The sequence below is a fragment of the Daphnia pulicaria genome, chromosome 1, assembly GCF_021234035.1.
Source record: "Daphnia pulicaria isolate SC F1-1A chromosome 1, SC_F0-13Bv2, whole genome shotgun sequence".
Lineage (NCBI taxonomy): Eukaryota > Metazoa > Arthropoda > Branchiopoda > Diplostraca > Daphniidae > Daphnia > Daphnia pulicaria.
Window position 1 is genome coordinate 4,434,941 of NC_060913.1, and position 24,298 is coordinate 4,459,238.

The 24,298-nt window shown below is 43.8% G+C and overlaps 1 protein-coding gene across 1 annotated transcript in view; it reads right to left on the reverse strand.

Annotated features, from left to right (window-relative positions):
• The window catches only part of LOC124343376 (zwei Ig domain protein zig-8-like), a 33,182-nt gene extending 13,985 nt beyond the window's left edge, over positions 1 to 19,197 (reverse strand). Inside the window, exons 1-2 of the mRNA XM_046796713.1 lie at positions 18,864 to 19,197; positions 18,639 to 18,760 (exon numbers count right to left, since the gene is read on the reverse strand). Of these exons, the coding sequence (XP_046652669.1) occupies positions 18,639 to 18,760; positions 18,864 to 18,958 (217 nt within the window). The 5' untranslated portion in view covers positions 18,959 to 19,197. The remainder of the gene's footprint in view (positions 1 to 18,638; positions 18,761 to 18,863) is intronic.
• Positions 19,198 to 24,298: the final 5,101 nt, after the last annotated feature.

Below are 24,298 nucleotides of genomic sequence, written 5' to 3' on the forward strand. Positions count from 1 at the left end.
GTCCTCGGAGTAGTCACCCTCTCTCTCTCGATTTTCCTTCTTTCTCTTCCGGCACACATCAACAACAAGTCACTCCTGATTGGCTTGATCAACGGTGTACCACCCTCCTTTATATCCAAGCTCTTTATCTCTATAGCTGCGTTCCCTGTGAACAAGCCGAAAGTGTGCATGTAACACAACTCTCCTTTTGCCTTTCCATCGTTATTCCATTCCCAAGACTTTTCAGATACTCGGCAGATCTCGGCAGATCTCGGGAGAAACTTTGACTTGAGGAGGTGGATGTATATATACACAAGGTTTATATCTTCTCTCTTGACGTCTAACGTTGTGTGTATTCCTTCGTGAAAGTTTTTCCATTTTTCCCCCTTTTTTTGGTCCTACCCAGTGATCCTTTGGTATTACTCTAGCTATCTCTGCCTTTAACCTAAATCAAATGTTGTCGCATAGTAGATACTGTATATATATTGGCATTCTATTTTTCTGGCCATTTTTGTAATTAAGGGGCGAGTCGTCGCACGGAACGACAAGATGGAAAACATAATAAGAAGAGAAGAAGAAGAAGAAGAGTTATCGGAACGTTCTATATCCGAGATGACAAGGGAAATGCCCCGCATTCACAAATATAACAAATAGAAGAAGAAGAAGAAGAAAAATAAGAAAGAGTCGTGCCGCCATCCATCAAGCCTCTTTCCGTACCGAGAGGGGCGTGTCTCCCACCCGTCGACTATTTTCTTGTGTGTGTCGACGTATAAGTCGTATATACTCTATATACGTTTACGTTTTTTGGGCCCAGACAAAAAACAAAATAGGTATACAGGGAAAAAAGCGGAGAGCTCCATCGACCCGGAAAAATAGTCTGAAACAAAAACCGCCGACCGAGAGCCGCCGAAGAAAAAATAAAAATAAATAAAAAATAAATTCCAAATAAATCTCAGGGAAAAACTTTTCTCAGTTTTTTGTTTTTTTTTCCACGCTGGATAAATCCGAGACATTGAAAGGGGAGGGTGGTGCTGGGCCGGGCTATCGTTCTGTCTGACGCAATCTATCTATCATGGGGGGTACAGAAAACGTGCAATAAAATGTCCTCGGCGGACACACACACACACAGACACACATAGAGCTGATGGGCGACTCACGCGAGAATAGAAGAAGATTGGAGAGTCGAAGGGCTACAAGTTCCCGATGGAATTAATAGCGACAAGTCCTTCCCGCGCAGCTAGCGCTCGATTTCATATTATACACATCTCTATAAAATATAGCGGTCCTCCCTCCTTACACACTCTGTGTGCTGTGTGTCAGAGCAGAGCAGAGCAAAGGAGGAGGACAGACTATTTATATAAATAGTGCGACAGAGCGCACGTAACTCACATCATCTGCGATTGCTGGTCACGAGGAAAATACGAAAAAAAAATAAAATAAGAAGAAGAAGAAGCTAAAGATGGCAGCTAGCAGCATCCGCAAACCTCTTCCCCCCCCCTCTCCATCTCTGTCGGATTGGCCGGGACTGGGGCGGAAGATGGCGTGTGTGTGTGAAGGCGGTCGATTCAACTCGACAGCTGGGCTACCTCAATACACACACACACACGAGCAGTGATTCTCTATTTTGTGTGTGTGTGTAGAGTGGACGTGTAATAGGAAAGAGACGAAATAAAAAACACGCACCGTACAAAAGAAGATATAGGCGAGGTACACGTACGAGTATACGACTGTTATTATTAGCCCCTCCCCGTCTAAAATACAAAAAAATAAAAAAACGAAAATTGTACGGAAAAGAGAGTTTTTCCTTGGTGTGTCTTCAGACGACGACTACCAAGTCTGGAACAATTCAATAATAGTGGCACGCCAAAGTCTCCTTGATCTACCCCCGGAGTTATGGCACACACACACACACACACACACACACACGAGACATCAGAGAGAAATTTCTCGACCTGACGGCAAGTACCTCACGACAAAGGCGGTCGGTCGGGACCGTATTTTTTTTCTTTTTCCTTTTTTTATTCCTCCATTCCGTCTTCTCCTGATTGGATTGACGGAGAGAAAAAGAGATAGACCGTCAGGTTGCGGAGGATTCAAAGGACTGCAGACATCACAATCTGCTATAAGGAATCCCCCTCTACCAACCAACCAGCCCTCTCCCAAATGACAAGGATAACAACGGACAACAAGGGATCAAGAGAGGAAGGAGAATAAGTACAACAACGAGAGTGTGTGGGAGTTGATGGAGGAATCTGAGGCGAGATATTTAGGGGGGCCCCCGTGTCTAACGAATCAAAAATGAATAGAACGACAGCAGCCCACCACCACCATTCCTTCCTTAGCTTCAACCAACCCCCCCCCCCCCCCTACACACACACACATAGAGAACCGTCTATAACGATTTTCGTTCAAGGCGTCAGACATCAGCCCTGGCACGACCAATATTGATCGATTCATGGGCCCCCCCTTCTCACTCGCTTTATTTTGTTTCCCCCCGTCGTAGTTATACCTTCCGTCGACTTTCCAACTCTCCGATTTTGTTCCAGAAATATTCGTCGTCAACTTGATTTCAATTAGAAACCCCCCAAAATTAAACCAAAAACAAATGGGTTGATAATTGGGATAAAACCCGATACCCGAACGCCACCTGTGACTAAATGGGAAATGACGAATAGTTGGGAAAAGTTTGGCCGACTTGTCTCGTTTGGCCGGGCGATGTGATTGCCGGTAGAGAAACTTGGTGCAAGTTGGAGTCGAGTGTCGACTACTAGTCTACTACTACCGGTACTACTACGACGACGACTCGCTAGCGCGGAGGGGGGTGGGCTTGTCTCATTTTGCTACCGCGATTTGATAATAAACGGAGCAGAAGTCGGGTGAGGTTCACGCAGGAGCAGCGCTCAGTCAGACCCCGCAGAATTTACACACACTCGACTACGCGTGTGTCTGTGTCTCCCTCACAAAACTTTCTCTTTTCATTTTCTTTCTCCGACGTTTGTATTCAACGGGCGGCATTGTCTGGGGGTAAAAAAAAAGCAAACAAGTTTGGCGATTGCGGCGGCACAATAAAACGGCAAATACGAGAAACAAAACAAAAAAATTGAAAACAAAAAAAGAAAGGCGAAAAGGTTCGCCAAATATCAACACGGGAAAGGCAAAGAAATAACAAGGCCCGCCAGGGAAAGTTGGTATACACAACACAGACAATCAAATCCACTTCTTATTTTTCTTTCTTTCTTTCTTTCTCTATTGAGTTTGGTCTCTGGCGAAGAAAGAAAGACTGAGAAAAATCAAGCTCTGCTTGTTTGTGATGTTGCTCTTCCGATTGCTGACCCAATTTTCTCGCTTCTTCATTTTAGTTTTGGGTGGGGCCTTCGTCATTTCGTTTTATTTACACTCCCTTTATTCTTTATCCAGACCCCCCACCCACCCACGTAGGTCGTGATTCCAATTTTCGCCATTTTTCAATTTTTCATTTAAAAAAAAAAAAAAGGAGAAAAACGTTCGACGTCGTCCCGTGTCGCAGTGACGATTTCCGAACGAACCTTGTCTCGTCGAAGACAGGGCAAAAGCCGATTAAATTCGCCCAAGTGAAAGTGAAAAGCTTTTCCGTCGTCCTTGCCCGGAAACTTGATCGACCATTGAAATATAGGCTTATGCTTTCGATGGCTATGAAGCGCGACCCGCTTCCTATTTTTCTATTTTTCATGGCCCTGATTCTTCCTGTCAACGTAATACTACTATATATATCTATAATAACACTATATACGCCATAATAAAAAGAAAAGTTCACAATTTTAAAAGCGTACACTATCACCTATTGGCCATCGCTCTCCTTTGGCTGGAAGTCTCTGTCTGGCCCGCAGTTTCTCGGAAACGAATAGCGAATTATCCCTGATTATTATTATGCACACTGCTCACTGCTATTTAGTGTCGTCGCCCTGAATCGCCTACATAAAAATCGAGACGCCATTGAGAGGAAAACGAAACTTTTTTTTCTCCATTGGAAAATCTCTTTTTTTTTCGGCGCCATTCAATTTCAGTTCACGTCAGCGAAATCCCCCCATTCTACGTTGTATATTACTGCCAACAGTTGAGACGCTGAAAAATGGAGACAAAAAGAAGAAAAAAAAGCGGAAAAAAGGAGAAAAGAATGTCAAAAAAATAGTTGGCTGGATATATATTTATATATATAGGATTGACTATACTATATAAATATAAATATACTATACGTCGATATCAATATCTTTCTTTCCCAGTTGACATAGACAGCCATCAAAAGCCGCTGCTTTTTTCTCAAAATAAACAAAGACTTTCGGTGGGTTTTGTGTGATGTAGGGGGGAAAGAAAATATACATATGGTATATACAAGACAAAATCATAACAGGGAGCAGCTATTCAAATGCCGGAGACAATGGGGATCGGCAGATCTGTCACAACAGCAAAAGGTATATAACCGGTTTCAGCTGCTGCGATCGTCTTGGAAAAGTTCAAAGCGGGTCACGTCACATCCTCGAGCAAGAAGAAAGTGAGTGATGAAAGAGAAATCGAATGGTTTCCATCAAGAGACTTTTTTGTTTCCTTCGACCACTAATACATTGGTGATTGATAATGATTGTTACTGTAGTTGTTTTTAACATTAAAAGGAACAACTCCATCTATTGGGCAAACTTATTTTTGGGGGGGGTTCCTCCTACTACATCTTTTTTAGATTTTGGCATTAAAACAATGACATGCGAAAAAAAAAAAACATTTCTTTTCGTCTTGTGTTTGTTTGTTTGTTTGTTCTCCGGTGATGCGCAGCACTTAGTTGAGAGACGCTCTTTCGTTCCATACGTGAGCACTAGGCTCTCGCTAATAAAAAGAAAAGACTTTTTCTCTCTTTAGTTCTTTCTCTCTTTGCTCTGCAGGGAATAAACATTTACACGTAGCTCTTGATGCGAGTAATAATGTCAAATGTCTCTCCTCCATCTCGCGTTGCCAGGGAAAGAAAAACCCACCAAAAAAAAAGATTAAAAAAAAAAGAAATAGAGAGGAATCTAAACTTCCCATTAGGTGTACGAAGCATCACACTCGCACACATGAGAGAATGAAAAATACATGGGCAAGAACCTTTTGAACTTCAAAATGCGTAGAGTTTCCCTTTTTTGAAAGAAAAAGTTGGATTTCATTTTTATTTCCTTATATAAAGAAGGAGGCGCTACTACATATGTACACGCCAGATTGGATTCCCATGTAATATGCAAAGCTACTGTGCATGTTATATAGATACGAAACTCTCTCGACTTTTCGCTCAGTGTAGACTCGGCTCGTTCATACATTCGTAAAATGGTGAAAAAAGCGCGACGTCTTCAAACAAGAACAAACAATCGGTTGGAAATTTTTCTTTTTTCGCTCGACGAAACACAACAGTCGAACCCCGAAATAAAATGGAATCGTTTCAAACCGGATAAGGCCATCCGATTACGTATTAAATGACCGGAAAGTGTGTCCTCTCTTATAGGCCTTTATTTGATTCGGACTTGTGTCAAATTCGGTGGGTGATGTCACACCGACACACACTACTAGTCGGCGCTTATTCGAGCAGAAACATGTCGGACCCGCTTGATCCCCTTAACTGGCCGGCAATGCGATCCGTTCGTTTGTTTTTTCTTTCTCTCTGCCAGCAGATCCGGGGAAAAAGGTTAGGCCGATACCGAAACTTTGCGTCTTCAACTTGGGTCGTCCTTTTGGCCATCAGCCGTTAGGACCTTGTTAGCCCTACTTAACACCACCAGGCGTCATTGATGACGTGTCGATTGACGTCAATTTAAAAAAGACTCGTGCCGACCATGGCAAATGTTCTGAAAATGATGCGACAGAGAAGAGAAGAAGAAATTCGCGACTTTTCAGCACAAGTTCGTGCTCTCATCCGTCTTTTCTCGCCTCTTCTCCTTTTTTCACGACGCCAGAGCACGCCAGCAGAAAACTTGAGACTGAATTGACTGCATAAAAGCTGTTGAATCACATCCGGAGAATGGGCAAAAGAGTCTAGAAAAAGAAGAAGAAGAAGAAGGGAAAAAGAATATCAAACTAAAATGGAAAAATAAAAGAGAATGCTAAAGGATGTTGACTCGATCGCGTCGAGTATATGAAAGGAGCTGGAATACGTGCCCTCTTGTACCAATTCTCTTTTCCAACTACTCCCCCCCCTTTTTTGCCTTGTCTTTTTCGCTCGTTTTTCCCCAAACGTCCGGGCACCGGAAGGATGGAAAAGGTTCCGTGTATGTCTGATGTAGCGTATATACTGTATATATATACATTTATTCAACTCTCTTTCCCCCCATGGACGACACGAGTAGGGGCAGGTCCATCACTACTCTCCTCCGTCTTCTTCTTCTTCTTCGTGAAAACTCTTTGGCGAAAAAGAAAAGAAAAACTCAGATATGTCGAGAACTGTGAGCATCGCAGAGGACTGCCATGTATCAACAACAGCCCCCCTTCTCACTCGTCTCTCTAGTCAACAACCCGGCATGTATATACATCCGACGAAGAGCTGCAGTAGGATCGATTATATACGACCCATCATCCATATCCTTTTTTTTTCTCCCCTGAACCCAAGATTTAGTGGACTCCTCCTCCGTGTTTACCGATTCTTTCGCCACCCCCGATGCAGATATTTCGTGTTCTTTTCCTCCTTTTTTTAAGAACTCTGCAAAAACCCTGACGTCCGCAAACATTTTTCGAATATAGTCACGTCAAGATAACCCTGGGATTTTTTGTTTTGGTTGGTTCTTGTCCTTTTCTTTTCTATTATCTTGTTTTTGTTCAGACTCTGTCTGGACCGTCTTCATTGTTCGTTTTGACTGGCCAGAGATAAGCAAAGGCACGGATCCACGGCCTCTCTCTCTTGTTCGTGTAAACAGGAACACCAGACAATAGTTGAGGGGGCGGCTAACGAATGAGCATCCCAGTAGGATCTAGAGCGGATCGGGAATCAAAGAAACCCTGTTTTTCGCTGGCTGCTGCTCCTGCTGCTGCTGCAGTTGTTATTGTTGTCCGAAATGCACAAGAAGAGAATGCCGGGAGGAAATGAGAAAAAGGATCGTCAAAAACAAAAACACAAGGACGACAAAATAAAAATTCCCAGCTGTCATCAAACAACTATACACACACACAGGCCTCCTATGGGATCCTATCGCATTTCCGTCTAATCACGATTTCTCCCGAATGAAATTTCCCTCCACTCTTCAAGTCAGAAAAACAACAACAACAAAAAACATGACGAACAAATAAAAAAAACTGGGTCGAATAATTTCAATTTGATTTATTCGCGGGGAATTGAAATTTGAAGGCCGCGGGAGATTTCAAAACAGAAAAATAAAAATTTTCAAAACCATAGAAAAACAAAACGTCAAAAGAGAAAAGAAGCCCTTAAGAGTATAGTAGGATCGTCCTCTCTAGCGGATTGGAATTAAATCATGTATACGTGTGTGTGTGCGCTGCACCGCGCCAACTGGAAAACACGTCCGCTAAGTTCATTACGGGTTGTTCCTCAAATGAGCTTACGGATCCTCCCACGTTAAACTTTTGCGGCCCAGCCTGGAATGCGGCAACTTCCTTTTCCAGTAAAATTTATTTGTCCTTTTTGGCTTTTTCTTTCTTTAAAAATAACAAAATTCTCGGGATGATTTAAAGGAGCGTGCCGACGTGGTCGGGGGGCTGTCACGGTGTCGTAATAAGTCTGCCCTCCCTGTTAAGCTTCACGGTGGCGGGTAGACTAGCTAGCTAGCTAGTCTGAAGCTCTTTAAATCAATTATCGATCATTGGTATTGATGAGAGCTCCTGTTGTGTGTGTGTGTGTTGTTGCCCGGCGTTCCCCGGCTGCAATAACGCCTCTTTTTCTTTCTTTTTTCACTTCCAAGAGAGACATATGGCAACAGCTAGAGCGGAAAGGCCATGGGCCGACGTCAATCTGCATCTATTCTACCGACGCCTTCGCTTGCCGCCGCCGCCGCCACCAACCGCCCCGGGGAGACGAAAGTTTAATGAAGATGAGGAATGAAAAGTTATCCCGCTGCCGCTGCTGCTGCTGCTGCTGTGTAATGCAGAGACACGAGGAAAGGACACGCACACACACACACACGGTCTGGGTATATATACATCGAATAGAATTTAATTGGGCCTCTACATGAGTCACGGGACCGGAAACACTATCTAGGCTCGTTCAACCTGTCGTTCGCCAACTCTTTTCCCCCTTGTTTTCCAGCTGCTTTGGTTCAGCGTTCGAGTTCCTTTTTTTCTTCTTCTCTCTACCATTATTCTCGGTCTCTATTTTCATTGGTTTCCTCCCAATTAAGAGGATTCAGGACTTTGAACAAGATTACAAATAGGGGAGAAAAAGAAGAAGAAAGAAAAAAAGAATCTAAACATATCCCCCTTTTTCTTTTTTCTTGAGAGAAAATTCTCGACGATATTATTACACGGCGGATGGCAATAAGAGAGCTGCGTCCTAGAACGGGGCAGATGTCACGCATCTCAAATTGGAACGATTTGAATAATCGTCCAGTCGTGAAATCATCGTCTCTTTTTTTCTTTTTCTTTACATTATTATTCCCCTTTTCTTTTCTTTTTTGGACCCCCTCTCGTTCGACCGAATCAATACTTTGGATAAAAGATGAGGAGCATTTAATAATGGATTGATATCTCTCGATTTTCTTTGCGCTTCGCCTGTTAACAGTCAATTATAATCTTACGAGGGAAGGCTATCAAGCTTTTTAAATTCTTTAGGGCCAGCTAGCACTTTCGGGATCTTTCCAGAACTTTGAGTTCGGAACGTGTTTCCTTAGATGGAAACAAATTTCACTCAATGGCCGGGAATAAAGAAACAATTGAATTTCCGATAAATGTTTTCTTTTTTCCTTCAATTTTCCAGTGCACACTCTATGCAAATGTTTTTAATCAGCAATTGATTATTCCCCAATCGACAAACTTTTCTTCTTTGTTTAGAAAAGAAAAAAAGGGGAGAGAGGAGGGAGAAAATGAGGGCACAATATTGAATCAACTTTTCATTAGAGAGCGAAGCCGAATGAGACGTTAATGGAATAACGGGGGGTTCACGGGTCGTCCAGCAGTGTTCATCCGGAGGCGGGATTGAACGCGGGACGAGAGAAACAACAACAATGTAACCCTGATGTTTCCATGGGAAACATAAAGAGAGAGAGAGAGAGAAGAAGGGTGGAATGAGGATTCATACATCCAAACCCGGTGAAATGTAAAGATCAAAATTGGGAGAACTGACGGTCCCGATGGAACGCACACAGTCAGCGTTGAAAAACGTTTGAAATCCCCGCGCCGAATCAGCGAGCCTACGGCCGATTTTCATAGAGCAATCATCGCCCTTTTATATGAGGGGCTTCCAAGTTAGATTACAGACAGTCGGTAAATATATACATGGTCTGCCTGGCCAAAATGAAATTCTCCCCCGCCAAAAAACAAGACACACACAAAATGTGGTCAATTGAATTTAGTAACATTAACAATGACAGGACATAAATCGATGACGACGTCGCCTTGAGGGACTTCCCATCAACGTCACGACCGCCAGTTGTAGAGTTGGGGAATTCAATCGCTTAGCGGCTAATTCTTTCCGCTAACATATAAACACGATAAGATCGAGAGGGTCTGTCGGTGGTCCCTAATAGAATATTTTAAATAATAAAAAAAAAAGAAAAAAAGAAAATGGAAATATTTGATAATAAGCGGCTGTTTGTTTTTCCTCCGTTCGATTCGGCACGGCCGTTTTGGGGCTGGGCCGCTGGGCTGTGCTGGGTAAATTTCTTTTGCCTCGTCATATATTCACGGTGCCAGGAGCAGTCAAAGCTGTGCGGTGTGTGGACTATAGCGGTGGCAGCTTTGCTCGGCGTGCCGCAAATATTGACTCGCACTCGTTTATTTATGTGTGTGCATGTGTGGCTGGAAGCGCTGCCACCCCATCGCCCTGTTGTCGCTCGCTTGTCGCAGCAAGGCACGCACCCGACATTCCCGCAAATGAAAAACGGCTGGCTGAAAGAGGAATCATTTAATGTAATAAAAACAAAATCGCCCCCCAACCAGAAAAAGTTTAAGCGTCGCGGCGAAAAAAGTTTCTCCAAGGTAACCGTCACACATCAACCAAACAGCCGGGCGATATTTCAATCATGGCATCAGACCGTCTTTTCAATACCTATTCGGCGGGAAAGGTAGTAGTATATAATACCCCTGGACCGAAAAAGTTTGTTTCCAATTTCATGAAATTCCCGCCGAAAGCTATTACCTATTTGTATGGGGAAGCTATGAGAAAGAGAGAGATTGAATCGAAAAGTATTACTGCGATTTATTCCGTGCCATCAAATGTCTCGTAATGGGATCTAACGGCTATAGCGTTTGTTTGGCAATGAGGACACGTCAAGAACATATCATAAGCCGGGCAGACGTCCATATAAAATAGAATACACGCGTACACATATTTTTTTTTCTGGGTTAAGTACGCAGTTTCTTCTTCAGAAAAGAAGAAAAATTTCTGCAATCAACTGCACAGACCGCTCTCTCTCTAAATGACTGGACAAAAGAGAACAGCAGCAAAAGTTACAAAACACGCAAACGTAATCCAGCCCTGTATTAAAAGCTCCACGTTAATGGGTAATGATGCTTCCGCAAGGCGGACGGGAGGGGGTTGGCTCGTGAAATCGCATCACAGAGACTGGCGGCTATTGATTGAACGACTTCCGTCATTTACACGGCACCCTCTTCTTCTTCTATCCGACTGGCGGGCGCATATTGCATAATGATGGAAGGTAAATAAGCAAGGCATGGAACCGGTCAACATAATGAAAAGTAAAGCGAGTAAAAGGGGACTGATGGAAAAGCGTTTCGAACCCAGTTTTCTCTCTCAGAGTTCCGGCACTTTTATCGGAAGGATCTCGTCTGTTGAACTCGGGTAGTATAGTACTTGCTGCCAACATCCATATCGCTAGGGAACGAGAGCGAGGGAGCTAAAAAATATGAGAATATGTGCATGTTCCCCTACTCTAACGACGTCGTCGCTTGGTAAATGAGCGGCCGAGCTGCTTCTCCTTCTCTCTCTAACGCAGAGAGTTATGGCACGAAAAAAAAATCGTTCGTTTTCTTCTTCTTCCTTCTCTTCTCCTTCTTCCCCTCCATCTCTCTCCCTTTTCCTCTTCTTCACTCGCGCACGCATTCCGTGAGCACCAGCCCAGAAAGGAAAACATGTCATCCATCGTAGCGAACGTCCGTTGTCGTAGAAAGAAGAAAAAACCCTTCGACGCTTCAAAAGTTCCAACTTTGCTCCGTCGAATTCGAGAAATAAATTCTCATAACCCCCCCACCCAAAAAAGCGCAAGTTGCACATTGTTTCTGAACTCAATGCGGTCTCATTATCAAGACGAGCGGGTGTAGGCGAAAAAGTCGATCCGGTAGGAATAATACAGTCGAGGAAATAGTTGAAATTAAAAAGAAAGAAAAGTCTATTGCCAGGCGCTTTTGTCCGTTCGTCGCTTTTCTTCTAATAAATTTGCATGTCGTAGAGTGCTCTGCTGCAGACAGAATTAGCTCCGTCGACACATTCGGGATCCTGTTTCTCAAGTTGGTGGAGCGCACACACTAGATCCCCCTTGTGTGTGTGTGCAGGAAGAGAACGACAACGATTGGAAAAGAAGAATAAACTCGGCGATCGATCGCTAGCGTATACTATATAACCAATGAGACAGGAGCTGGAACGCGATAACATCCACGTATATACTCACACACACACACAATGTCGGCCTATAACGCAGGGAGACCAGAGAGAGAGAGAAAGAGAGAGGGCGATTAGAAGAAGTTAAAACTAAAATAAATAAAAAATAAAAACAGGAGAGCCAACAAAGAGAAATACAATAGAAACCGTGTGTTCTGGTTATCATCATCGGGAGCTCTTGTATCTCTCCAAGACCAAATGTGAATAAGGGTTTCCTCTCTCTTGCTCTCTACATTGGCAACGACGATTTTGTTGTTGCATTAGATTTGGTTGGGTTGAAAGAAAACAGGATTCAGTCATTCATTCAGTTGCGGTTTGTGATGAGATTATTGGTATCTCAGTCGATGTATCAATGTGTTTTCTCGGAAAAGAACCGTGTCCATTAGAATCCAGTCCGTTCCCGTCCCAAGAAGAAAAGACTGGATGACAACAGTGACAAAGAGGAGTATAAACAACAACAACAACAACAACACTGTGGGGAAAAAAATGAACAGGGGAAGGTGGGAAGATTCTGTTTCATCCGTTCAACAACAAACGGAATGAAACTCGAAACGTTCGCATGAGCAAAAAGGAATTGTTACGTACGTTTATCCAGTTCAAAGTAGCACATGGTTTGACCCATGGCTGACCGCCACCAAAACTCATTCTGCCCACTGGTTAGCTGAGAGAAGCATGGCCGGCGCTTTTTCTTATAATCCATCCACAAAAATGGGTATTAAAAAAAAAAACGGAATACACACCCCCGGTTACAGTTCAGCGATTCCGGAGCACAAGTTTCGTTTATGGTTATCACGATTGCCTCTCTACTTGATCCGGAGAGAGCCTATCGATCGATTGTTTGGCAGTCACGCGACTACACCCAACATTTCCGAAAATATTCGACACCACACCACCACCGCCACCAAAAGTTCAGTGCGCAATATACTCAAGCGGCAAGCGTCCACAATCACTGAGGAAGGGTTTCAAAATTTCGATCTGTCCGTTTCGGGATCCTTTCGTCTGACCACAAATCAGAGAGTCAAAATCTAACCGCCTAGAACAGCTGCGGATATTTATCGTGCTTCACTTCGGCCGTGTTTCCCCCTCCCTTGTAATTTCTATCTTTTTTCTATTACACTTGATTTGATTTGTCGAACTTGTGATTTTGGGATCGAGCAGACTGTTCCAGCGCGTGGTGAAACCGTTATTTTTGATTAAAAATTCAAACAAAAATTATTTGTGAAAAAAATTAAAACAAATCAAAATGATTTTTCCTTTTCTTTTCTTTCTCGTTTTTTGAGGATGAGTAGACACGGATCGGATCACATGGTCACGTTGTGGCCGCTGGGGGGGAGGGGGGTCTGGTGTGCTAGTGCCTTAGCTGGTCGTTGGCTGGGCTTGGCGGCTGGACGTCATCCTATCATCTGTCACGATGATGACGTAAACTGGAAATCACACATTCTTGCCACCGACAGCATAACAAGCACGACACTACTTCACCAACACTTGCGGCCATCCCCGTAGGTTTTCGCATCGATTTGTCATTTCTTTTCGGACACAGACGAAATCAAATCCTTCCTCATATCACACACACAAAAAGAAAAACGCAACTCTTTATTTCTTATTTTTTTCTGGTTTTGTTTCAACGTTCCGGGTCTTGTAATTTAGATTCGGTTCCGCCTTGGTGGCTCACATCATTATAGCGTATAAATACATGAAACCCAACCCCGGCGCGTTTCGAAAATTCACGATAGCGGTCGCTGCGGTACCGGTCGTTGGCAGTACAAGGAGCGATCGATCACGCAACCGGCACAATAGTAGTATCACCGAGCCAAGAGGAAACTGCGGCTGCAACTACAGTAACGACGTTGCTGGATGTCGTCTGGTCAAGTAGCCGGTAACAACGAGCGAGAGAGAGAATACGGACGAAGTTGATGACTCAAGAGAGCGTCGCATGTGACGACGACGACAAATGAAAAAAAAATCGCAAACGGAAATTCTCCCAGAGATTGAAAGCTTTCCATCTACTACCAACACTGCTGCTGCTGCTGAGCCTGCCTGCCTGCCTGCCTGCTGACAACGCTGTTTTTATCCATCCATGCAGCTTCCCGTCCGGCCATCCATCCATCAATTGGTGTGCAGTGGGGGCCACCAGAGTCAGTGAGAGAGACAGAGGAGAGAAATCTTCTTTTTGTGAAAAGGGTTTTTCGTTGGCAAAGGCCGGCAGAAGAAAGGCCATTCACTTCGTCGACAACAACAACACCTGCACCACACGTGCGCACTTGAACCGAAAACCAACCAAAAGAAACGCACATGTCGGCTGCGTGACAGAGTCTCTACTTCTTCTTTCTGGGACTGCAAAACCAAAAGCCAAAGGGCCTTTTCTTCTTCTTTCATTTTTCTTCTTTTTTTCGCTTTGGCTTTGCCTTTTCGCACTCGGCTCAGTTTACGACGACCGATAGCCTCACTGACGGCCAACGCACGCACTGCACAATCATCCGAGTTGCAGACAAGATAATTGCGCTGATGAGTTCACCGCGATGGGAACGTGCGGAGGTGGACAACCTCGAAACTATATCGCAAATAAAAAAGAACAGGGGGGAGAAAAAAATTCCCAACAACACACGCATCGTCCGGGGGAAATAAAAAGAAGTTCCGCACGCAGGGCAACAACAACAACTGAAGAGGACAAAAAATTGTGGGCGGAATTGATATTGCCGAATTGGAAAAACAACAAAAAATAACAAAATGGTTTTTAGAGATGCGATGCCGTGCGTGTTGACTGCACGGCGGTCGCTTTCTGTCTGACACTCTGACGTGCCGGTCTCCCAATGTGTACGTGTGTGTGTGTGCTCCTTTTTCCCTTCTTTCTCTCGCCTAACTTTACTCGGTTGATGCTGGTTCATTGGCCGGCCGTCCCGCCGCTCTGTCAGCGCGCACACAGTGAAATAACAAAACAAAAACTGAGACTGAGAACAACCAGCCAACAAAATATCTCCCGAATGAAAGAGGTAGAGAAGAAGAAAAAGAAAATAAGAAAGACGCGATTCTCCTCTTTCCAGACCGGCAGAGAGAGAGAACGGACGGATCGCCCTTGACGGCCAGCTGTTGTTATATGCCTCCTCCCCGTGTGTGTGTCTCTAGAACTCTTTTTCTTTCTCTTTTTCTTTTCATTTCCCACGTCTATTTTAGCGCTCGCACTCTTGCGTGTGTGGCTCAGAAAAGAAACATAAAATTACTTAATGAAATGAAACAGTTATCGATAATGGCCGGCCAGAACACCGTTCCCTTCCCGACGACGTCATGTGGCCTATCTTTTCAAATGTGTTATGTATAGGTAGAGTGGAAATTTCGACAGAGACGAGCAATAAATCATTAGTTTCATCTACAGGAAAACGCATATTTAGCGATGAAGCGATTTTTTAAAATGTTTTTAGAACGAAAACCAATTCCACGACAAATTATTGGACGTCCGTTATAAAATTCAACGATAAAAACAATCAAAGGTTGACCGGTGATATAACCAGGACATGAAGGAATCGGTGTCTCGTCCAGTCCGCACCTTTCCTGTTTTGCTTTTAACCATTTCACCAGTTGCATTTTCTTTTTTGACAAAAAAGGTGCGTTCGAGTACTCTACAACTTTTGGACTTTGTCCTTTACCTACCTCTCTTCAATTCCCAGTGATCATTTTAGCTTTCCAGCTTCCAACCAAACTTGTGCTTTTTAATTACAGACTTTTGATAGCCGCTGCCAACTTGACGCCTAGCAGCCGCGATGACAAGTTGCACACGCTGAATCAATCCAAACTTCCCGACATCCGCAATCCTGCTCTCTAACTTTGTTTTATCATTACGTTTAAAAGGCCCATTCTCGCAGTTGAATGACGTCTCGCTGATATTAAACTTTTGTGCGATTCATTTCGATTGAAAACCGAGGGAAACAAGAGACCCCCCACTCCTTTCATCCTCCTTTCCCGCAAGCAAAATCCCTGTTTGTCTCATGTCCAAACTTTTAGATTCTAGATGATTCAACTTGACTGTGGCACCAAAAAATATCACAACCGCTTCCACGACGATTCACTAACCATCGTCGCACAACATACACAACAATTTCAATGAAAAATATTAATAATTTAATCTAAACAAAACACACAAACTGGTTAGGACTGATTGTTATCACGCTCTTACATCATCTGCCTTGTGTACACAACGAAAAGCGAGTCGCAGCAGTTGGTTCGGACGAGGCCTCGCTCCATTCCGAATCGAAAATTGCCAACTGACGTCGCATCCATGACCAAGTTCGTCACGTTCGCCGGCCCTAATCAAGCCAATTCGTGAGAAATGACATTTCGTGCCGTTTTCTTGCGACCAGCAGACTCTCTTCGCCTAGCCATCATGTGGCGACAACAATTTGTTCTAGCTGCTGCCACGACTTGTTTTGTTTTTCTCATTGCCGTGAAGACGCGCCTTGATGAGCTACAACGTGCCACACAATGCAATTCACGATTCTCTTTTTGCTGTTGTTCCATTTTCGCTCCTTTTACAGGCGTATCCGTGATCCACTAGGGGGGCTCGCGCTGTTTTTCGGCTATTTCTCGTGACGCCCTTTATCTTTCTTTTCCCCCCAAACTCTGGTGGCTACTGTTTTACACTCCCGTTTACTGTGTAAACTTCATTTCATGTTACATGCCTGAGTGTGCTGCTGCTGCTGCTGCTGCTGCTGCTGCCCGCCGACAGGAAAAGGCAGACGGACCAGTCAGCCTGTCTGAATGTCTTGTCTCTTTGTTTCTGCTTTTGGCCGGCCCTCCTCCTCCCTCATCTTTCATTCCCCATCTTGCACTTACAATCTCCTGTTCAATGTCTTCCGTTTTCAAATTCCCCCGGCCAAAGTTAAGCTGCTTCTTCAGGGAGGGAGCACAGTTTTGATCTTTGAGAGCTCTTTTGACCGATTGGGTGGGTAGCAATAAGACAACGCTGCTGTTCTTGTACATAGGAAAAACTTCAATTTCTCAGACAAATACTCTCCGGCTATTCTTTCCATATTTTTCTTCCCCTTTCAGTACACGCCTACACGGTACACGGTTGTAATACCGGCCGGCTTAAAAGAAAGACTAAAAGCTGATTACGTTCGTGAAAAATTGAAAGCCAGTGGGAGGAATACTGACATATCAGCGATTGACAAGTCGTCAAAAAGTATCGCGTCACATAATCCAGCTATACCTTTACTGATGTCGGATATGAGATCAGCGAGGACAGAAACTCAAGTTGGTAAATTTTGAAAAGAAGTGGGTAGACTAGAAATGGGAACAACTCCCGTCTCAGCCTCTCTCCTTCTTTCAAAATAAGCTACAAAAGAGAAATCACTCCAGCGATTGGATAAAAAGTATGCGCAAGACTTTTGGAACAAAAACAGTTGGGGGATACGAAAGAAATAAGTGAATAAGCTTTTGTTTGTTCAACGTGATTAGAATGCGGTTTTGGGGGTCTGCACCAGCTGCTGGTCACGTTCGAAGACGTTGGGGGATCACCATCGGTGAATGCTGAATGGTGTAAATAACCTCTCATCCATGATGGGATGATGTGTCATCACACGCAACCCGCATTATCCGGACTGCTTCCAGACTTGTGGGTTATCGATCACCAACCCGACAAATTTTTTCCACATTTGTACTGCTGATAACGGGAATCAGCGCCAGCAGTGCTGCACTGCATATGCTAAGTTTTTTACTCACGCCCACAACATCACAACTTATTCGCCTCTCTGCGTGAATTGTGTGGGCATCAATATGTTGGACACCTGTTTCACATTATGCATGTTCCCATTCGTCCTTTTCATTTTCCTCGTGATTGTGTTCTCGCATTTTGAGCGGGTCGCAAACGTCGGGTTTTGAAAGCCGCACAAAAATCGAACGAAAAAACCGGCGGCCAACTTCGACAATAACCAAAAAAGATGCCCAACACACTAATGCTGCTGCTGCTGCACTGTGAGTGTTATTGTTGTGTCGGTGGAATGGGTCGCTATAAAACAAAAGCAACCAAAAAACGCACTCAACGTGCGGGAAATCCCGTATAAGAAAAAAAGGCGAAATAAACTTTGAGGAAAATAAAAAAAGAGATTGGCCGACAATAGAGCAGCAGCAGTAAGCCACAACAAAGAGTGAAAATGGTCTTAAAAAGGTTTCTCCAAATTTCGTTTCCTTTTCACTCCTTTTGATAGCTATCGAGAGTATCAAAAAGAAGGATCCTTTCTTCGTGAGACATGCACGAGCACTTTCCCACTTCATAAAAAATAAAATAAAAAAAAAAAACATTTCTCCGAAAATGTTTGCGTGGCGTCTCGGGAGTTTTGACGACGTGGGCGCTAACAAAAAATGACGAGTTGATTTAAAAGACGGAACTCTAATTAAAATTGCATTTCAAGAGAAATCCTGGGCGCCGACCTATTCCGGCAATCCTATTTTGCGTTGAGGTTGTCGTGAATTTGATAACATTTGGGTTTGGGCAGTGACAATTGTCGCCTATTTATCCAGAAACACAAAGTGATTTTGGCTCGCATTTGGGCCTGACGCCGACATCTAACAACAAGCAAAGGGACAAGACTCATTTTCTCCTTTGGTTGCGTGTTTAATTGTTTTATTTTTTGGGGGGGTTTGAAGGAGAAAAGTTACGCTGCGGGTTGGTTGAACGGATGCTAGATGACGACTGGCAACGAAACGAAGACCGGGACGTGGCCCACCCTACACGCCCTGCCGACTCCCGATATCGATTGGAACCTCGTATCGAAATTGAACGAACGTGGCACGCATACTCCCCGACAAAGTTTCCACGTCGTCCTTTTTTTTGTTTGTCAACTGTTCGTGCCATTGACAAGGAAAACAAAACAGTTTTGAAAAAGGTATCGCTTACCCATTGGCCTGCGACTGGTGAGCGAGTTCCATGAAACAGGTGGCGGTAGGCTCTCCATGGACGACCTAGAACAAGCAACGCTGCAAGCTGGCAATTTCGGGACTTCCGACACACATCCGCTCCTTGAATAATCAAAAAAAGTTGAAGAAAATTGATTAAAATCACGAATTGAGAAAAATAAGCCAATCAATCAATCAATCAAAATATCTGTAATTTGATCGTCACCATTGGCTAATCATTTGATTGGATTTCACAATCATCGCCCCACGCATGGACAAACCGACACCTAATCCGTAAATGGATTCGTAGGCACAATCCATAAGTCCATCCAAGTAAAAAAGCGAAAAGGATTCGTAAAGAGGAAGTGAATTCTTCTGCTGTCGTCGCACAACTGAGTTCACTTTTTTGGTTAGGAAAAAAACAATCGGCAGGGGAATCGGCAGGAGATGCTCTCGTATCAGAGAGCAAGTTTGGCTGCTGCCTTCACAGTCGACAGACGATTGAGTGACACAAGTTAACGAACCACTTATCCGGTCAGCCTTATCTTAACGACTGTCCAGTCCCGACAGGCACAGCTCACGTCTATAGCAAAAAAAAACAGAAACGTTTCAGTTACTCGACGTAGCGCAGCGCTGTGCTGTGCAGCTGCGTTCCCAATTTCCAATCCAGTAGACACAACAACAACAAATACAATTGAAAGAAAATGATGATGATAATGATTATTATTATCATTACAAGTTGGGGTCGAACACGATAGCTCGACGGATATTTTCGCTTAGTCCAGCGTTATTTCCCCGGGTAGGAATTGATCGAAACACGACGGGGAGAAATTAACAAAAAAATGTGTTTGTTGTCATGGGAAATGCACGGGCGAGTTAACTCATTACGGTCACTCACTCACAAGCCTTATTAAAGCCGCGTTATGAATCTCCTTATTTCGTATCTATACAGCACTGCGCGAAGGTGAATTGCGTCACTCTCTCTCGCATCTGCTGGCTCGATTTGTATTGCGTACGTGTAGATTTCTGGCCCATCTTTTCCCTGTCGAAGAGTCGAACTTTTGCGTAATAGGATCGCGAAAGCCAACCATGATGTCCCAAAAATAATCAATCACAAAATGTTTGCATTGCACTCGAGTTCATTTCGTCGCGAGTTGCTGTGACTCGTTGGAAAGCAAACGGGAGTGTTTTTGTCGATCACTTTTTGGCCTTATTATTCGAATAACTCTCGTGCGTCTGCTCCCAGTCGGGAGCAGCCAGTGGAAATGAGGAGACGGAACGGACGAATTTCGGCTGCCATGTCACAGCTGCTCTTTCAAGACAAGCCAAAAAGAGGAGCTAGATAGACGCCAATGATAAGAATATCTGACATCTCGACGAGGAAAACGAATTAAGAATGAAAAAAGGCCGACGTTTACGTGCGAGTCTGGTCCCGGCACAACACGTGAACAGAGCACACACGAACGAAAAAGCGACGGTAGAAGAAAAGCGCTTGGCTTTTTGGGGAAGTGGGTTTCTCATTTATGCACGGGCCGGTGAGCGCCTGGAAAAGGTCGATGTCTCGTCCGTCGTCATGGTGGCTGTTGCGCCAATGTTAACGAGGTGTTTTTCTCTCTTTTTTCTTTCATGTTCTTTGCGCCGACCAAAGAGAGTCCCGACGGGAACGTTGCCAATCAACCCAGCGAACGAGACACACTTGATTGATTGGAAAATACTTTGACGAAGCCAGTTTGTTACTCGCTCCGTTTCCAACTTTGGCACAGACAGAAACGAACAAGAGAGAGAGAGAGAGAGAGAGATTGGAATTAAATGGTCAGGGTTGCAGAACAAATCGAAATGGGAGTGAAATAGAAATGATTTTCATTTTCCTTAGGTCGAGCAGTCCGAGCTGACAGGCGTCAGGGCCAATTCCTTTGACGAATGGCTCAATCTCTCCAGGAAAACCCAAACGTGTCGGGAGCTAGCCATTTTCCTAACCAATCAGAGAATCGTTTTCAAGTAAACGGTCGCCTTTCAACTTGCATCTGATTTTCCACCAAATCAACCGAAACGGAAAAATGCAAGTTGCAATCACCGCCAGCGCCAGATTTGACGCAGCGAATTCTCGGAAGGCGATCGATTCCGCCAAGTTCACGAATGTATCCGACGTGCGGATGCGAAAAAAAACAAAAAAAAACAAACAAAAAAACAGCAATGGGTTTCCTGAACCCAATTCGAAGAAGAGAGAAGAAAAAAAAAACAGCCGAGTGGATTTTAAACTGCGGTTTGAGGTTATTCAAGGATATCGAACGTTGCTCCCCTTTTAGTGAAAGAGAAACAAGAAGAAAAACTCATCATTAAATATGGTTCGGTCAAATGCCCTTGACGATTTCAGCAAAGTGACGTCAGCATAAAAACGTCTGCTGCATCGAGTTTCCTTTTTCTGGCTGCTGGCACGCCTATTTGACGACGGTGGCAATCACGTTGTTTTATTAGGATAATTGATTCAAGATTCACTTTCCGGTCGATATCAAATTACTACCAAGAGTTTCCTCCTTCTGTGTTGGCCCAATCACTAGAGTTTCCGCTTTCCTTTTCTGTTTCTTTCGTTTCGATTCCCGTTTTCTTGTAACTACGTCCATCTAACAAATACTCGCATTCTCTCGCCTTAAACATCGAGAAATACACGTGTGAGCAAGCTGTTTTCTCAAGGCATTCCCTCCTGGCGTTGATCGCATTCCCAGTTGTTTTGGGGTTGTTTGTAAAAAGAAAACAACAAATATTTCGGGTTGTTTGCTCCCGACCCTTTGGCGATCGACCTCCGGCATTGAATCCTCCCTTTCCCTTTTGCTTGTTTTTAAAAGGAATATTTCTCGATCGAATTCGGGGAATGTGAATGGCAGGAATCATTAACCAACGGGGCAATCAACGTGCAATGTGATGATGCGCTAACAAAGTCACGTCCTTTCCGATTCAACAGTTAACCAATGACGGTGCTGCTGATCGACACCACCGCAATAACACTAGCCAAGTCAATGAGAACAATCTAACAGTCGGTTCGGGTGGGATAGCGTGAAAAATTTAAAAAAAAAGTGGAAAAAGAAATGGGTGGAACGAATGACAAGCGTTTGGAGACTACATGGGGCTTGGCAAGGCCGCGCGGGAAGTTGTGCTAATCAACTAATCAAGTCAAACGAATCCGAAGGCAACAACAACAACAACTAAAATAGCCGAGCCATAGGCGTGGGCGTCGTACACTTTTTTGATTTGTCCAAACATCGTCACAAGTCGCTCGGGATTTTGCGGAACGAACAACACAGCGAAAATAAAAGTAATAAAATCAAATAATGGCCAATTCCCGATAGTGGCAACATGGAGGAAAGAGGACGATCCTAGTGAAAGTAGAAGGGGCAAATGGCCAAAGACACTCAAAACTGATAGGCAAAAGGATCAGGGGAGAAAAATACATTTGCATCGATTTTTGTTTCCAATCCATTCTTCCTGCTTTTACTTTCGTCTCATCTATTGATCTTTTTGTCATTCGTTCACTCACGACTTTTCCTTTTTAGCTCCTTCTGGGCTTCTGGCATTGTCCTACGTTTTCAACACTATCGAACCTATTTACAACTTACTTACTGTATACTTTTAGACGAAAATAAGTACTCTTTGACTACCTCATTTTTTTTTACTGTACTATACTTCACTTCGTTATTTTACTTTACATGAGCTTCAGCAACTTAACCTTTCTCTGATCCTAATCTAATTTCTGCAATACATCCTACAAACAAAATGTGCTAAAAATGGAGAACTTACTGGAAAACTGGCCAAAAATATCCAAACGTCCATTGCCATCTTCGACACGTGAATGAAAAAGAGCGCGAAAATGAACAAATCGCGCGACAACCTTCTCCATCGACGAAAAACTCAACAATGAATGAAACCCTGTCAGGCTGTCACTGTCACTGGAGCTCTGTTGCAATCCAAACAATAAAATATAATTTTTAGTTTTTCTCGAAGCTAAATACCACAAAATGCTTTAAATAAAAAAAGAAATATTTTTAAAATAAAAATTAACAAATATTTTTGAAATTCATCTCGAAAAGAAAATTATTTCGATTAGTTATAAATAAAATTGCAACACAGCTCAGGTTGATTCGAATTTCGAATTATTCGTCGATGGAGACACGTCGTTTCCAATAGGAAGAGTTGGAATAAAGTACAGTCAAATAAAAAGTAATGAAGTGAACCTATATAAAATGTATGCTATATCTTTATCGGACTACGATAAATCATTTGAGGATGACGTGCTTCTGATCGATTCAATTTCTCCGTGTCGAAAGCTCGGTGAGCTGCTGTTCTTTATTGTTGTTGAATTGCCAATGCCCTATGGTGGTGTTGTTTCCTCTCGTTGATATTCCTAGCCACGGGCAGACGGGAATCAAACGGAAACCCACTTGTTTTTCAAATCCACTCCGTTTCTCCTTTGATCGATGAGGGAAATGTGTTGGGTCGGCTCAGTCAAATTCAAAAAGGAGCTGCTGCTGAGGGGGAAAAATGCTGGTGAACGATCAGCCGGATAAAAATTCGGAATCCACTCAATCCGCCGAGATAAAACTCAAACACATTTGGCTTTTTTTTTGTTTCAAAAGCAAAATGCAAATAAAATGATCCACTCACCGGGCCAACAAACACTAAAACACTTTTTGTTGGATAAATTCCCAGTTGGATCTTTTTGATCAGAATGGCGGCGGCAGATTCGAATGACAATAACAGAAGCAAAGCGGAAATTTTTCCATGGCAAACGTCCCGTATGCTATATAGTCGATGTGAAAGGGGGGATAGAGTTCACTAGCGAGTACAATAGTAACCAAGTCGTGGGCTAACTAGCGCCAGCTATGAAAAACGAACCCAGGCGCGTCATCATTCCCCAGTAGCGACCCACTTTATACAGATCGCTGCAGTCGGTCAATCGCAAGACAAAATTGACGAGAGCGATTTCATCACCGCCACAACTTTCTTATTTTTTCTCTTCTCGGGCCCACCAGTCAAACACACAAACCCGTCCAACTAGGTCGTTGGCTCGAATCCATTTGACAGCCAAACTCTCCGAGGGGCCCTGCTGTTGAACGCGCACTCGGCTGAGTATAAATTCGACGCAGTCGTGACGTGGAGTGCTGGCAACGATGTTTCGCTCAAAGCTTTGGCGAGCTCGTTCGGTTAAGCTCTAATCATCGATCATGACGTCACATGTCCACGGTGTTGAAACAGGTTCTCTCTCTTATCTGCCAATATCCGCCTACCCGAATCTCTAACGTAAATCATTGCGGCATCTCTAATTGGGTGCTAGAAATGGCGTCGTTGAAACACCCGACGAAGAGGCTAAATTCCTAGTTCAACGGAACTCTATGGATGTTATATAGCCGGGAGAGGTGGACAGATAAGAGTTTTCGGCTGGTCGGGTTCACTGGGGCCGTTCACTGGTGGTCCCCTCTATTGGATGCAAACAGAGCAGCAGTATAGAACATATTGATAGGACGCACACTCGTCTTTCCTAAGATCTTATACTGTACATGTACGCAGGGCGGAATCTATATATAAATAGACGTTGGCATACTCCAGTTGACTGTATAGCTAGCCTGCACACACTTTCTTGGCTGGTTGATGTGCGCAAAAGAGCAGAAG